This window comes from Budorcas taxicolor, chromosome 1, assembly GCF_023091745.1.
Source record: "Budorcas taxicolor isolate Tak-1 chromosome 1, Takin1.1, whole genome shotgun sequence".
Lineage (NCBI taxonomy): Eukaryota > Metazoa > Chordata > Mammalia > Artiodactyla > Bovidae > Budorcas > Budorcas taxicolor.
The window spans coordinates 221,447,509-221,461,831 of NC_068910.1; the positions used below are offsets into that span (position 1 = coordinate 221,447,509).

The 14,323-nt window shown below is 45.0% G+C and overlaps 1 protein-coding gene across 2 annotated transcripts in view; it reads left to right on the top strand.

Moving 5' to 3' along the window:
• Positions 1-3,941, top strand: part of KAT2B (lysine acetyltransferase 2B) — a 98,513-nt gene extending 94,572 nt beyond the window's left edge. Inside the window, exons 18-19 of one of the 2 annotated variants that reach the window (XR_008199079.1) lie at positions 1,907-2,749; positions 3,431-3,941. Coding sequence is in view for 1 of the 2 variants with exons in the window: in XM_052636450.1 (XP_052492410.1) it covers positions 1,907-2,100 (194 nt within the window). In the remaining variant the exon portion in view is untranslated. Of the gene's footprint in view, positions 1-1,906 lie in introns of both variants that reach the window. The other variant, XM_052636450.1, reaches the window with a different exon arrangement.
• The last annotated feature ends 10,382 nt before the right edge of the window (positions 3,942-14,323 follow it).

Genomic DNA, 14,323 nt, shown 5'->3' on the forward strand with positions numbered 1-14,323 from the left:
ACTGGGGCTGCCCCAGGCCCTCCTGAGAACCAGCCCAGGAGGTTCCTGCTCCCAGTCCTCAGCCCTGTCCACTGATTGTTACCGCTGGTGTGCGATCACCTTCTGTGACCCGGGCCATTTGGTCAACTGAAAGATTCTAAGAAGGTCAGAGGAAGGAAGACGCTCTCTGTCAGTTTAGAGGAGAAAGAAAACGGAGAAGGAAAAACGCCGTGTTGGCTGTCCCTATTCAGAAAGGTCCAGACACTTTGGTGACTCTCCTTCTGCCGTCCCCAACTGTTCTTTCGTCCTCTCTTCCAAAGAACAGTTTGAAAGGTTTAGGCTAAGCTTCTTTGTGTCAAGTTTCATTCCCCACCCCCGCTCTCCACCTGTTTTTGCTAGCACCTGTTTTCCTTCTAAACATTGTAACATGTTCTCAGCCACTAGTAGCCGGCATTTAGGTGGAAGGAAGGGTAAGCCTCCAGTCTCCCCCAGGAAGGTGGTGGCTCTTCATTAAACAAGAACACGTCCTCTCCTGCTCACTTGCACTTGGGAGACGGTTCCTGGGGGGGTCTGCTGAGCCTTCACACACTTTTCAATTTTTGTCTCCCTCCAAACTGTTTGAGAAGAAAGTGGAAAGTTGAACTCACACATGTGATGACTTATTTCTAACTGAGGTAGGCTTCGATCATCAAAAGAAAAAGACAGGCTTTAATCAAAGGAAGTGGGGAAGCAGGTATTTCCAGTGTCTCCTTTCGAGTTTCGTGGTGTTTCTGCCCCTTTGGGATGTTGCACATAAATATATTTATCTTATTAAATGATGATTCCAGTGTATTTAATTTTAATTGTCTTTCCCTCTGGAAAATTTGATAATAGTGTGGGAATTTGGGTCATTGGTAGTCAAAAGCATTTCTTGAGAGGTTTTGACTCATGCTTAATTTATACATATATTTTTTCATGCTTAGTTTATGCAGTTTTTCTCATATTCTTTTTCATTTTGGTTTATTACAAGATACTGAATATAATTTCCTGTGCAACACAGAAGAGCCTTGTTGTTTATCTGTTTTATATGCAGTAGTGTATATCTGCTAATCCAGTTTAATAGTTGATGTGATTTTAATGATAGAAACAGGCTAACAGACAACTAGGGACCTGTAAACAGGCAAATGCCAGCGTCTTCTAATCTGCATGGAACTCTTCAAATCGGTTCTGAGAGTGAGAATAAAGAAGCCCCATTATATTCTTACAAGTTTAGATGAAGCACTGTTTTCTTTTGTAAAGTAATAGTATTTAAAGCAAGTAGATATACTGGATAAATACTCTTTTTACGATTGTCTTGCAAGGTTTACATGCTTTAGAAAATATTTCATTAAGTAAAATTTGTCATTCCTATCTCATCAGTGGGGCATGAAACTAAATGCACCTGAAACATTTCACATGCAGGTCACTGGTGCACTTGCAGGCGTATTTATGATGCTTCCCGACTTTAGTTCTGTCTCTGAAACACCAAAACAACCGGGAGTTTAGAGGAGCAGACTCACCCTGATTTGTTAAGTAATGACTGTTCCAGCCGCTGCACTGCATGTAGGCAGAGCCTCTTCTCTGTACTTTTGAGTGAGTAGCTCTCAGGACTTAGTTTATCGTACTTGTCACTGCTAATCTACTTAGCTTCCTTGCACTGAATAGGGATCGCACCAGATGACTACGAATGGTCCTTCCGTGTTAAAACACTGATTTTGCACAGGATACTCTCACAAAAGAAAGGACACAAGCCTCAAGAACTGTTTTCCTTGATCACGTGAATCTCTCAGACAAACCGTTGAGGTGGTGGAGATGTGGGCAGACTGATGATACATTTCTTTCCCAGTCTCACTTGTCAGCGAGTGTTTGAAAGGAGTCAAAAATTGCTGATATTTTTTTTCCTGTGTAGATCTGAAAACCATGAGTGAGCGCCTCAAGAATAGGTACTACGTGTCTAAGAAGCTGTTCATGGCAGACTTGCAGCGAGTCTTTACTAATTGCAAGGAGTACAACCCCCCTGAAAGCGAGTACTACAGGTGCGCCAATGTCCTGGAGAAATTCTTCTTCAGTAAGATCAAGGAAGCTGGGCTAATTGACAAGTGACACTTCTTTCCTCTGCTTCTTAGAAACTCACCAAACAGTGTGCCTAAAGCATGGTTTAGTTTTACAAAGAGTTGGACGTAATGTATTGAAGATACTTGTAACAATTAGCACTTTTGAAAAACAAAAAACCTCTTAGCTTTTCAGATATGTATTTAAATTGAAGTCATAGAACATTTCTATTTTACGGAATAGATTCTAATCTATTTACTACTATTAATGTCAGTTTCCTACGGCATGCCCATTAGCTGAGTGTTCAGCGCTAGACGATCGGGGGTCCCTCACAACTTGTATATGAGGACACTGCACACAGTACCAAGATCTGGGGGAATGCAGAAAATTTTGAGACCATGAATGTTTCCATTTTTTGCTAATGGAATGTGAGAGTTTACTTTTATTTTATTCTGAAGGACTTTAAAGGAAGGGATACGTGATAAAAAGCCCATAGAAGGTGAAGCGTGATGTGTGAAGGCTCATGGTGGACTTTATATACATATTTTTAAACACTCATCTAGACGAGGTGCTTTGAGCAGTTCTGAAAATGCGGTTCCGGAGAAGCAGCTCCTTTGGTTTCTAAAGAAGATTCTGAATAATGCAGACTTTTTTATAAGCGTCTGGGTTTTTGATAATTCTGTCTACCTGCAACAAACTTGTGAGTGCATAACCACTATCTTAATAATTATTTTCTCTACACGAGTCTATAATACTATATTTGACTTTGCTTATGCAGGCCATAAGTTATAAAAGGCAATTTCTTGGGCCACAAAGGCATCCATTTGAAAACACTTGAGATTGAATTAACATGCTTTAATTTAAAAAGATGTATAATCTATATCGTGGATCAAATTTAGTGAATCCTTCACTTTTTTTTACAAATAAAGATTTTTTTCCCCCCTTTTCTACAATACACTCAGCCCAACTGATAATGTATTTATGGACACTTGTCCTTTGGCGTCTCCAGATTATATTCATTTTGGAGATGAATTCAGTTACCACCAAGACCTTCTGTCAGTATTTTAATGCCTGCTTTGGTACAGGGTAATAATATCCCACTAAAATCCATCATACAGCCTTGTTAACCTGTCTTGGGATGCCGGCTTCATGCTGGGATTTATTTCGTAATTAACACTACACTGAAAAGTGGGACGTCTGCAACCCCAGCTCTGGGGGAACCAACTCATACAAAGCAAACAGTGGCCATCTTGATGGTCTCGACACTAATTTTTATGATACAAATTTATAAACTGATTTTTGTAAAAGGACTAGGTTTTAAAGGTGTCTCTAACTCAGTGTTTTCTATCAGCATAAACTAATCGAAATGATCATTTGATAGACATTGGACACAGTTGCCAGCGAATCTGCGTGAAGGAGAAAGCCTGCAGATGGCCGTGCAGTTGGAAGGACGGTTTTAATGTGTAAGGGACACTCAGAATGCTCACAGCTGAGAAATGCCTCAACTTTTTAAAGAGACCACCTTGAGTGGCGTCTAGATTGCTAATGAAGAATGATTCAGTTTGGGTCAAGTATCTTGGACTGGTTTTAAACAAGTGCTTTGTCCTGGATCTGCTGAAGCACCTGGCCAGCTTGGTATCCTGTGAAACGTTTGTTATTTTCTGGGTAGACATTCTTATAGAGTATTGTCTTTAAAATCAGATTGTTTCTTCTATATTGAAAGCATTTTTATGTTTTCTAATTTAAAAATTAATATTTTCTTATAGATATTGTGCAATAAAGCTGAAGTAGGATGTGTGGTTTTTGCAAATGCTTTAACAGCGGATAAAATTTTACATTTGTAAAATTAATATATTGTATTGGTACAAAATAGTTTTAAATTATATTTTAAAAAGCTCTGTCTGCTGGTATGTTTTCTTCTGATGGATTTGTGTTTAACGGGGCAAATGTATGATCTGGTTGATGACTGACGACATCCTTTGTTCTTACGATGTAAGTATTTGGAGGGAGGTGTTCAGAATTGTTGCATTTGTAGAAGTTTCATAAAAATTCACAGCCCATTACTGGGAGCTTTTCAAGAGGAGAGACACTGTGTCTCTTGAGTAATCCACGGCATCTTGCTGGTTGTCACTTACCAAAAAAGAAAAATCCAGCTAAAGAAGTGGTCTTGGTTTTAGAAGCAGCCACGTCATGTCCCAGTTTTTCCTGCTTTGCATCTGTGAGATAGATGAATAAGGAGACACCCCTCCCCCCAAAAAAATACAGCTGATTTTTAGACATCTCCGATACGTTTCTAATGTTATTCACAGTGCTGAGAAAACTATATCCTACTGGGGTGTGAGCATCCACCACAGAGCATCATTCTTCCTCTCTGAATTCTGAGCCAGCTCAGCAGTCGAAGGAACGAGGCACACAACGGCCAGAATGTCCTTATTAATACTAGAACGCGTATCGGAGATGGTGACGCATGTATCGGAGGGGTGACTTCCGCATCTGCAGGAGATAGGCTGATACTGAACCTCGGGCCGTGGCTGACTCACCAGCGGCTCCGCTCCCCGTCCCGTCCCCCGCGGGGCAGGGCCTTTCCCCTTGAGCTCTGCTTGGCCCGGGCAGCGATGCCCTCCACAGCAGGCCCGCTCTGAGGACGCAAAGGAGAGGAAGGAGCGGCCAGCCCAGGCCAGGCCCTGGTCTAAGCGCGTCTGAGGGGAGCTGCTCCTGGAGGGGAGGGCGTGGGGTGCACGTGCAGCCCTCCTGGGGGCAGTGGGCACGTGGAACGTGACTGCCTCCCTCGCACCGCAGCCCGCAGTCTTCGTAAAAGTGTTGTTTTGATGGTCCAACGCTGGTGTAGTCATGATAAAAGAAAGCATTGTGGTTTTCTTGTTACCTGGAAGTAAAATTGGTAGTTATAGAACCTAAGAAGTAGAAACGGGGTCAGACTGAGGTACCGTGGCCAGCTCAGTAATGTGTCGCCCCCCTAAGCTGGCGTTCCTCAGACCAACCCTCACGGTTTTGTGTAAGAGGCGCTAGAGCAGCACCAGGGAGGGCTACTGGCCGCAGCCCTCGGCCTGTGCTGTTCTGGGCTGTTCTCTGGCCCTGGCCTTACCTTTCTTAACAAAGTAGAAAACCCGAAGAGAAGACCAAAGCCACTCTGGAATCTCAAAAGGCGTGATGGCCGCACGTTTGCAATTCAGCCAGTCAGTCATGTCTGACTCTTTGCGACCCCATGGACTGCAGCACACCAGGCCTCCTTGTCCATCACCAACTCCTGGAGTTTACTCAAATTCATGTCCATCGAGTCGGTGATGCCATCCAAACATCTCATCCTCTGTTGTCCCCTTCTCCTCCCACCTTCAATCTTTCCCAGCATCAGGGGCTTTTCCAATGAGTCAGCTCTTCACATCAGCTGGCCAAAGTATTGGCGTTTCAGCTTCAGCATCAGTCCTTCCAATGAATGTTCAGAACTGATTTCCTTTAGGATGGACTGGTTGGATTGCCTCGCAGTCCAACGAACTCTCTAGAGTCTTCTCCAACACCACAGTTCAAAAGCATCAAATTAAGGTAACTTTTTTCTTTCTCATCATGAAATACATGTTCAGATTTGTTGACTGTTCGTTTATCCCTGGCAGGAAAAGAGGGATGTGTTTGCAGAGGTGGAGGTTGGGGTGGGAGGAGGGCAGCAGGGAGGGAGAGCGGTGCCTTTCCCTGAGTCTCCAAGCTTTTAGTGGTGCTTTCCCCTCTGGGCGCATCAGCGCTGTCGGTAGCAGGTGGAGGCCGGAAGGGGAAGATAGGGTCAGAAATGTTGCGGGTTGGGAAAGAGAGAAACATGAAGCTAGAAACACAAGAAGCAGAAAGCAAAGTGGAAGAAGGCTTTCAGGGGCTCTTTAGAGAAGTTTCAACAAAGTAAACAGGACTTTGGGGGTGCGAGAACACCTGTAAATATAACAAGTTTTCAGACGTGATTCATGTATTCAGGACTTGGTTTCTTCGTGGTAGAATTTTTTTTTTTTTCTTAAAAAGAATAAGGAAGCTAATGATGTCAAAGCTAGAGATGTTCTTTGGGTTTATTTTAAAAAGCAATATAATTTCAAAAAAGCATAGAAAAGCCAGAAAAACACAAGCCAGCCTTCCTCCCCCCTCCTATTACAGGGAAGTCTGGCACCACCTTGGCAGAATTAGCTTAAAACATGAGAAACAACACAGGTTCTTTGTGTGTGTAATTTTCTGAGCTGAACTGAAGGTTACCAGTTTTTGTTTGTCTAAGTCTGAGGTTTTTTTTTGAGCGATCCCCTGGAGAATGTCGGACTAAAGGGCCTTCTCAGTGCACGTGCTCATCAACATTCTGCGCGCCTGCCCCCTTGGCTCCTGGGTGCTCCCTGAAGTTCACTGATCTCTCTGCTTTGCTCTGCGAACCTCACATTTTTGACAGTAAAAGATGGATATCTAGTTTGCACTTTAAAATGTCTAAGAACAGAGAATCTGCCTTTTTGTACAATAGGGCTGTCCAACAATAGACACAGGCAAAGGTGATAAAGTCGTTAGGTTGATGTTGGCTATTTTGAAGAGTTGAGTAGAACACGCTCTTGGTTCATGCAGTCTGTGATCAAGCTCCCATCGAGTCTTTGCCCCTCAGAGCGCTGTTCAGCCATTGCAGCGGCACTGTTTCTCCTCAACACACCCCAGATGCCGTGTCCAGCCGCTCAGCCACGGTCCACTCTTTGCTACCCTGTGGACTGTAGCCCACCAGGCTCCTCTGTCCGTGGGGTTCTCCAGGAAAGAATATGGAGTGGGTTGCCCTGCCCTCCTCCAGGGGATCTTCCCAACCCAGGGATCTAACCCAGGTCTCCCACGTTGCAGGTGGATTCTTTACCATCTGAGCCGCCAGGGAAACCTGTATACATTTTCGTTCGAAGTACAGTTGATGGACAGCTGATGTGCAGTGTTGTGTTGTGCAAAGTGATCCAGTCACACACACACATTCTGCTTTTATATTCTTTTCCATTGTGATTCTCACAGGACAGCGAATACTGTCCCCTATGCTGTTAAGCAGGACTTTGTTTTCTGTTCTTGCTTGTTAAAGAAACGCCTATTTATTTGGCTGTGCTGGGTCTTCGTTTGGGCAGGTGGGGTCTTCACTTTCTGCTGCAGCCCGAGGGATCTTCAGTTGTGACTTGCACTCTTAGTTGCCGCCTGTGGTGTCTAGCTCCCTGGCCAGGGATTGAACCTGGGCCCGCTGCACTGGGCGTGTGGAGTCTTAGCTGCTGAACCGCCAGGGGCATCCCATGTCCATTCTGTGTGGAAGCGTTCGCCTCCACTCGCCTCCGGCTCCTCCGTCCCTCCTCTCGCCCTCGGCCGTCACGAGGCTGTTCTCTGCGTCTGTGGTTCTGTTTCATGGGAAGGTTCATCTGTGTCATGTCCTCATATAAATGGTGTCACACGGTGTTTGTCTTTCTCTGAGTTACTTCTCTAGTTCCATCCTCGTTGCTACAAATGGCATTATTTCATTCTTTTTATGGCTGAGTAATATTCCATCTATATATACACAGACAAACACATGGAGAAGGAAATGGCAACCCACTCCAGTATCTTGCCTGGGAAATCCCATGGACGGGGTGGCCAGAGTCGGCAGTAACACACAGACACACACAGAGACACACACACACACACTACATCTTGTCCATGCATCCATCAGGGGCCTTGATTGCTGCTGCCATGTCTTGGCTGTTGTAAATATGCTGCGGTGAACGTTGGGGTGGATCACCTTTCTGAACTCAGCTTTGTCTGGACACGTGTCCAGGAGCAGGACTGCAGGAGGCAGCTATAGTTTTAGTTTTTTGAGGACCCTCCCTACTGCTCGGCACAGTGGCTGCCCCAATTCACGTTCCCACCAGCAGTGGGGGGCCCCCTCTCCCCGTACCCTCTGCCGCATCTGTTACTTGTAGGCTTGGGTGATGGCCGCTGTGGTCTCGATCTGCACCTCTCATAAAGAGCAGTGTTGCATGGCTTTTCATGTGCCTGTTGGCTACCTGTCTCCTTCGGAGAAATGTCTGTTTAGGTCTTCAGGCATTTTTTGATTGGGTTGTTTTGCTGTTGTTGAGTTATATGATCTGTTTGTATATTTTGGAAACTAAAGCTTTGGAAGTCACAAATGTTTGCAAATATTTTCTCCTGTTCCACAGGCTGTCTTTTTCCCCTGGGCATATATGCATAGTTTCTCCCAATACATTTTTGATCCCCTCTCTCCCCTCTAGAATCTCTGTTGTGTGTAGGGTGGCACATGCTCCCGTGAGCCTATTTTCCCTAATCTCACTTTGTCTGCTGGCCTGGCTGGCTGACTCCACTGTCGTCTTCCAGAGTGCGGACTCAGCCTGTCTGCAGCGCCTGCAGCCTAGCTTTTCGTCTTAGCGAATGTGTTTCCTGAGTTTTCTTGGCTCCTGTTGCTAGTTCGTTCTTATGATCATCCGCATTTCTGTCAGTGGCTTTTCTTAATCTCTTTAGTGTTTTTATCATCTCCTTTTTGAACTCTATATATCTAGACTGAAGACGTCTTTTTCGTTGTCCTTTCAGAGTTTTCTTGGTCTTATGACGGGATGGTTCCCTTGCTCTGTGAAAGTGAAGTCGCTCAGTCGTGTCCGACTCTTTGCAACCCCACGGACTGTAGCCCACCAGGCTCCTCCGGCCACGGGATTTTCCAGGCAAGAGTACTGGAGTGGGTTGCCATTTCCTTCGCCCTTGCTTTGTGAGTTTAGGAGAAAAAAACCACCTCCTGTGTCTCCAAGGGCTGTTTTTGTGGGAGTGCCCCTTGTAGGGTTAAGGTTTCTAGGGTGAGGGCCGGTGAGTGTGGACGCCTGCTGCTCTACCCCGGTGGGTGCTAGCCTGTGGGCGTGGCGGCCGGAGCCCGCCCCGGAGCCCGCGCCCGGTGGGCACGCCTGCAGCGCCTGGAAGGGTGCCCGTGGCTGAGAGCAGCGGGAAGAACGCGGCTTCTGGGGCCCAGCGGGTTGTGCACACCGCCTCCCGCGCTCCCCCCAGGCCTGGGCCTCAGCCCCCAGCCTACCCCGACACACAGACGCACGACTCCGGCTGGGGGTGCGGGGCTGCCCCCGAGGCGGGTGAGCCCCCGGGTTGCGGGCCTCTGTCCACCTGCAAGAGCGGCTCTCTCCCCAGGGGCACTGAAGCGCCGCTCCGTCCTGGCCGACTTCCCTGCCAGTGTGGGGCCTTTCCAGACTTTTCTCGCCCTTTCAGGAGCCAGAAGTTCTCTGCTAGGGGCTCCGGGGGATTCCCGTCAGCACTGTCCCACGTGGGATGTTTTTGATGTATTTGTGGAAGGATGTGAGCTCTACGTGCCATCTTGATTTGTCCACCCCAATATCTTTCTAACATAAAAAACTGAAGTATAATTAACAATGCAGATTATACAGATTTTAGGTGTTCTTTGTGTCCTTTTAAGTTTTAAAACTTTTACTTTTCGCTGTTTGGGTCTTTGTTGCAGCCGACGGCTTCTCTCGTGTTACCGCCGTGGCGTCCAGAGTGCGCAGGCTCAGTGGTGGCAGCACATGGCCTCAGTTGCCCCTGGATTCATACAAGTAATTTTCTTTCCTGGGAAGCACTTACCAAGCACTGACTAGGTGTCAGGCACTCTTCTTAGCATTTTACTTAAGCATATTAAGTCACTGAATCCTGGCAACAGTTTAATAAAAACACTGAGATACAGAGAAGGAGGTTTGCTAAAGAAGTCACAGCTGGGATTCTTGATCCAGAGTCAGGATTATTAAACTCAGAGCAGCACCAGCCACGTCTACAGCTAAAGAGTGACCGTCTCGTGCGTTGCACGAAGTGTCTAAAGACTATGTATCTACATATTAACTGTAGTTCCAATTCCTTTTATACTATGAATTCTTACTATATTCCACATTAAACATTTTTTATGCATAAAATGATAATACAAAGGTGAGCTGCCAGCTTTTGAGACTAAAATCTATTATTGGAGATGAAATGTAAGCCACGTGACAGGGTATAACGTGGATTCAGAGGTGGGATTGTGAGGCTGGGGTGAAAGCTGATAATGTGCTCTGAATGGGTTATCAGCCACCTCCCTAAGGAGCCTGGGCTTTACTAATAGGCTCACGAGCTGCTGAAACTGTGTGTGTGTATTTTTTGTGTGTGTGTGCGTGTGTATGCACCAGATGACCAAAGTTGGAGGCACACGTCACAGAGGTCAGACACACATGGCTGCCCTGAGAGATGCAGCTTGCAAGAGGTGGCGCAAAGGGGGGCTTCAATCAACACACAAGTTGATAGAAAAAAACAAGTAATGATATTGCTTATATGTGGAATCTAAAAAAAAGTGAACTTATTTACAAAACAGAAACACGTACAGAAAACAAACATGGATCTAAAGGGTTAAGGATGAGAGATAAATCAGGAGTTTGGGATTAGCAGACACACACTAATACGTATAAAATAAAGGCGGACCTAGTGTATAACACAGGACACTTTAACAACTCGTGATAATCTATAATGGAAGAAAATCTGAAAATCACACATACGCACGCACACAGAAGCCCCACAGGTGGTGCAGTGGAAAAGAACCTGCCTGGCAATGCAGGAGACACGGTACACGTGGGTTCGACCCTGGGTCAGGAAGATGCCCTGGAGGAGGAAATGGTGCCCACTCCAGTATTCTTGCCTGGGAAATCCCAGGGACAGAGGAGCCTGGTGGGCTACACTCCATGGGGTTGCAGAAGTGTCAGACAGGACTTAGTGAGTAACGACACCAGAAATCAAAACCGTAGGGAACTCGCACAAGACAGAAATACAGTTACATGGACCAGGACAGAAAGCCAGAAACAAACCCTCTCTATGGTCAACCAGCCCACAACAGGGTGACAAGAATATACACTGGAGAAAAGACGATGCCTTCGATCAGTAGTGCTGTAAAAACTGGATTACCACTTGCAAAAAAAAAAAAAAAAGAAATTAGAACATTTTCTACCACCACACAGAAAACAAATAGTTTAAAGACCTAAATGTAAGACTGGATACTATAAAACTCCTAGAGCAAAATACAGAATAATCATGGACATAAACCACAGCAGTATCTTTTTGGTGCTGTCTCCTCTGCTCAGTTCAGTTGCTCAGTCGTGACCGCATGGACTGCAGCACACCAGGCTTCCCTGTTCATCACCAACTCCTGAAGCTTGCTCAAACACATGCCCATCGAGTTGATGCCGCCATCCAACCATCTCATCCCGTCATCCCCTTCTCCTGCCTTCAATCTTTCCACCATTAGGGTCTTTTCCAATGAGGCAGTTCTTCCCAACAGGTAGCCAAAGTATTGGAATTTCAGCATCAGTCCTTCCAGTGAATATTCAGGGTTGATCTCCTTTAGGATGGGCTGGTTGGATCTCCTTGCAGCCCAAGGGACTCTCAGTCTTCTCCAACACCACAGTTCAAAAGCATCAATTCTTTGGCACTCAGCTTTCTTTATATTCCAACTCTCATATCCATACATGACCACTGGAAAAGCCATAGCCTTGACTAGACGGACCTTTGTTGGCAAATAATGTCTCTGCTTTTTAATATGCTCTCTAGGTTGATCATAGCTTTTCTTCCAAGGAGTAAGTGTCTTAATTTCATGGCTGCAGTCACCATCTGCAGTGATTTTGGAGCCCAAGAAAATAAAGTCTGTCACTGTTTGCACTGCTTCCCCATCTATTTGCCATGAAGTGATGGGACCAGATGCCATGATCTTAGTTTCCTGAATGTTGAGCTTTAAGCCAATTTTTTCACTTGTCTTTCACTTTCATTAAGAGGCTCTTTAATTATTTTTCACTTTCTGCCAAAAGGGTAGTGTCATCTGCATATCTGAGGTTGGTATTTCTCCTGGCAATCTTGATTCCAGCTTATGCTTCATCCTGCCCAACACTTCGCACGATGTACTCCGCATGTAAGTTAAGTAAGCAGGGTGACAATGTACAGCCTTGATGTACTCCTTTCCCGATTTGCAACCAGTCTGTTGTTCCATGTCCAGTTCTGTTATTTCTTGACCTGCATACAGATTTCTCAGGAAGCAGGTCAGCTGTCTGCTAGTCCCATCTCTTGAAGAATTTTCCACAGTTTGTTGGGATTCTCACAGTCAAAGGCTTTGGTGTAGTATATAAAGCAGAAGTAGATGTTTTTTCTGGAACCCTCTTGCTTTTTCAATGATCCAGTAGATGTTGGCAACTTGATCTTCGGTTCCTCTGCCTTTTCTAAAACCAGCTTGAACATCAGGAAGTTCATGGTTCATGTATTGCTGAAGCCTGGCTTGGAGAATTTTGAGCATTACTTTACTAGCATGTGAGATGAGTGCAATTGTGCAGTAGTTTGAGCATTCTTTGGCATTGCATTGGAATGAAAACTGACCTTTTCCAGTCCTGTGGCCACTGCTGAGTTTTCCAAATTTGCTGGCATATTGAGGGCACCACTTTCACAGCTTCATCTTTCAGGATTTGAAACAGCTCAACTGGAATGCCTTCACCTCCACTAGCTTTGTCTGTAGTGATGCTTTCTAAGGCCCATTTAACTTCACATTCCAGGATGTCTGGCTCTAGGTGAGTGATCACACCATCGTGATTATCTGGGTCGTGAAGATCTTTTTTGTACAGTTCTTCCGTGTATTCTTGCCACCTCTTCTTAATATCTTCTGCTTCTGTTAGGTCCATACCATTTCTGTCCTTTATTGAGCCCATCTTTGCATGAAATGTTCCCTTGGTATCTCCAATTTTCTTGAAGAGATCTCTGGTCTTTCCCATTCTGTTCTTTTCCTCTATTTCTTTGCACTGATGACTGAAGAAGGCGTCTCTCTCCTTGCTACTCTTTGGAACTCTGCATTCAAATGGGTATATCTTTCCTTTTCTGCTTTGCCTTTCACTTCTCTTTTCTCAGCTATTTGTAAGGCCTCCTCAGACAACCATTTTACCTTTTTGCATTTCTTTTTCTTGGGGATGGACTTGATCACTGCCTCCTGTATAATGTCATGAACCTCCGTCCATAGTTCATCAGGCACTCTGTCTATCAGATCTAGTCCCTTAAATCTATTTCTCACTTCCACTTTATAATCATAAGGGATTTGATTTAGGTTATACCTGAATGGTCTAGCGGTTTCCCCTACTTTCTTCAATTTTAGTCTGAATTTTGCAATAAGGAGTTCATGATCTGAGACATAGTCAGGTTCTCGTCTTGTTTTTGTTGACTGTATAGAGCTTCTCCATCTTTGGCTGCAAAGAATATAATCAGTCTGATTTTGGTGTTGGCCACCTGGTGATGTCCGTGTGTGGAGTCTTGTGTTGTTGGAAGAAGGTGTTTGCTATGACCAGTGTGTTCTCTTGGCGAAACTCTATTAGTGTCTGCCCTGCTTCATTCTGTACTCAAAGGCTAAACTTGCTTGTTACTCCAGGATCTCTTGACTTCCTACTTTTGCATTCCAGTCCCCTATGATGAAAAGGACATCTTTTTTGGGTGTTAGTTCTAGATGGCCTTGTAGGTCTTCAGAGAACTGTTCAACTTCAGTTTCTTCAGCGTTACTGGTCGGGGCATAGACTCGGATAACTGATATTGAATGGTTTGCCTTGGAATTGAACAGAGATCATTCTGCTGTTTTGAGATTGCATCCAGGTACTGCATTTCAGACTCTTTTGTTGACTATGAGGACTATTCCATTTCTTCTAAGGGATTCTTGCCCGCAGTAGTAGATACAATGGTCATCTGAATTAAATTTTCCCATTCTGGTCCATTTTAGCTCACCGATTCCTTAAATGTCAATGTTCACTCTTGCCATCTCTGGTCTGACCACTTCCCATTCACCTTGATTTATGAACCTAACATTCCAGGTTCCTTTGCAGTGTTGTGTTTCACAGCATTGGATTTTACTTCTATCACCAGTCACATCCACAGCTGGGCGTTGTTTTTTCTCTGACTCTCTCCCTTCATTCTTTCTGGAGTTACTTCTCCTCTCTTCTCCAGTAGCATATTGGCTATCTACCGACCTGGGGAGTTCATCTTTCATGTTATATCTTTTTGCCTATTCATACTTTTAATGGGGTCTTCAAGGAAAGAATACTGGTTTGCCATCCCCTTTTCCAATGGACCACATTTTTCCAGAACTCTCCACTATGACCTGTCCATCTTGGGTGGCCCTACATGGCATGGCTTGTAAGTTTCACTGAGTTAGCCAAGGCTGTGGTCCATGTGATGACTTTGATTAGTCTTCTGTGATTGTGGTTTTCATTCTGTTGGT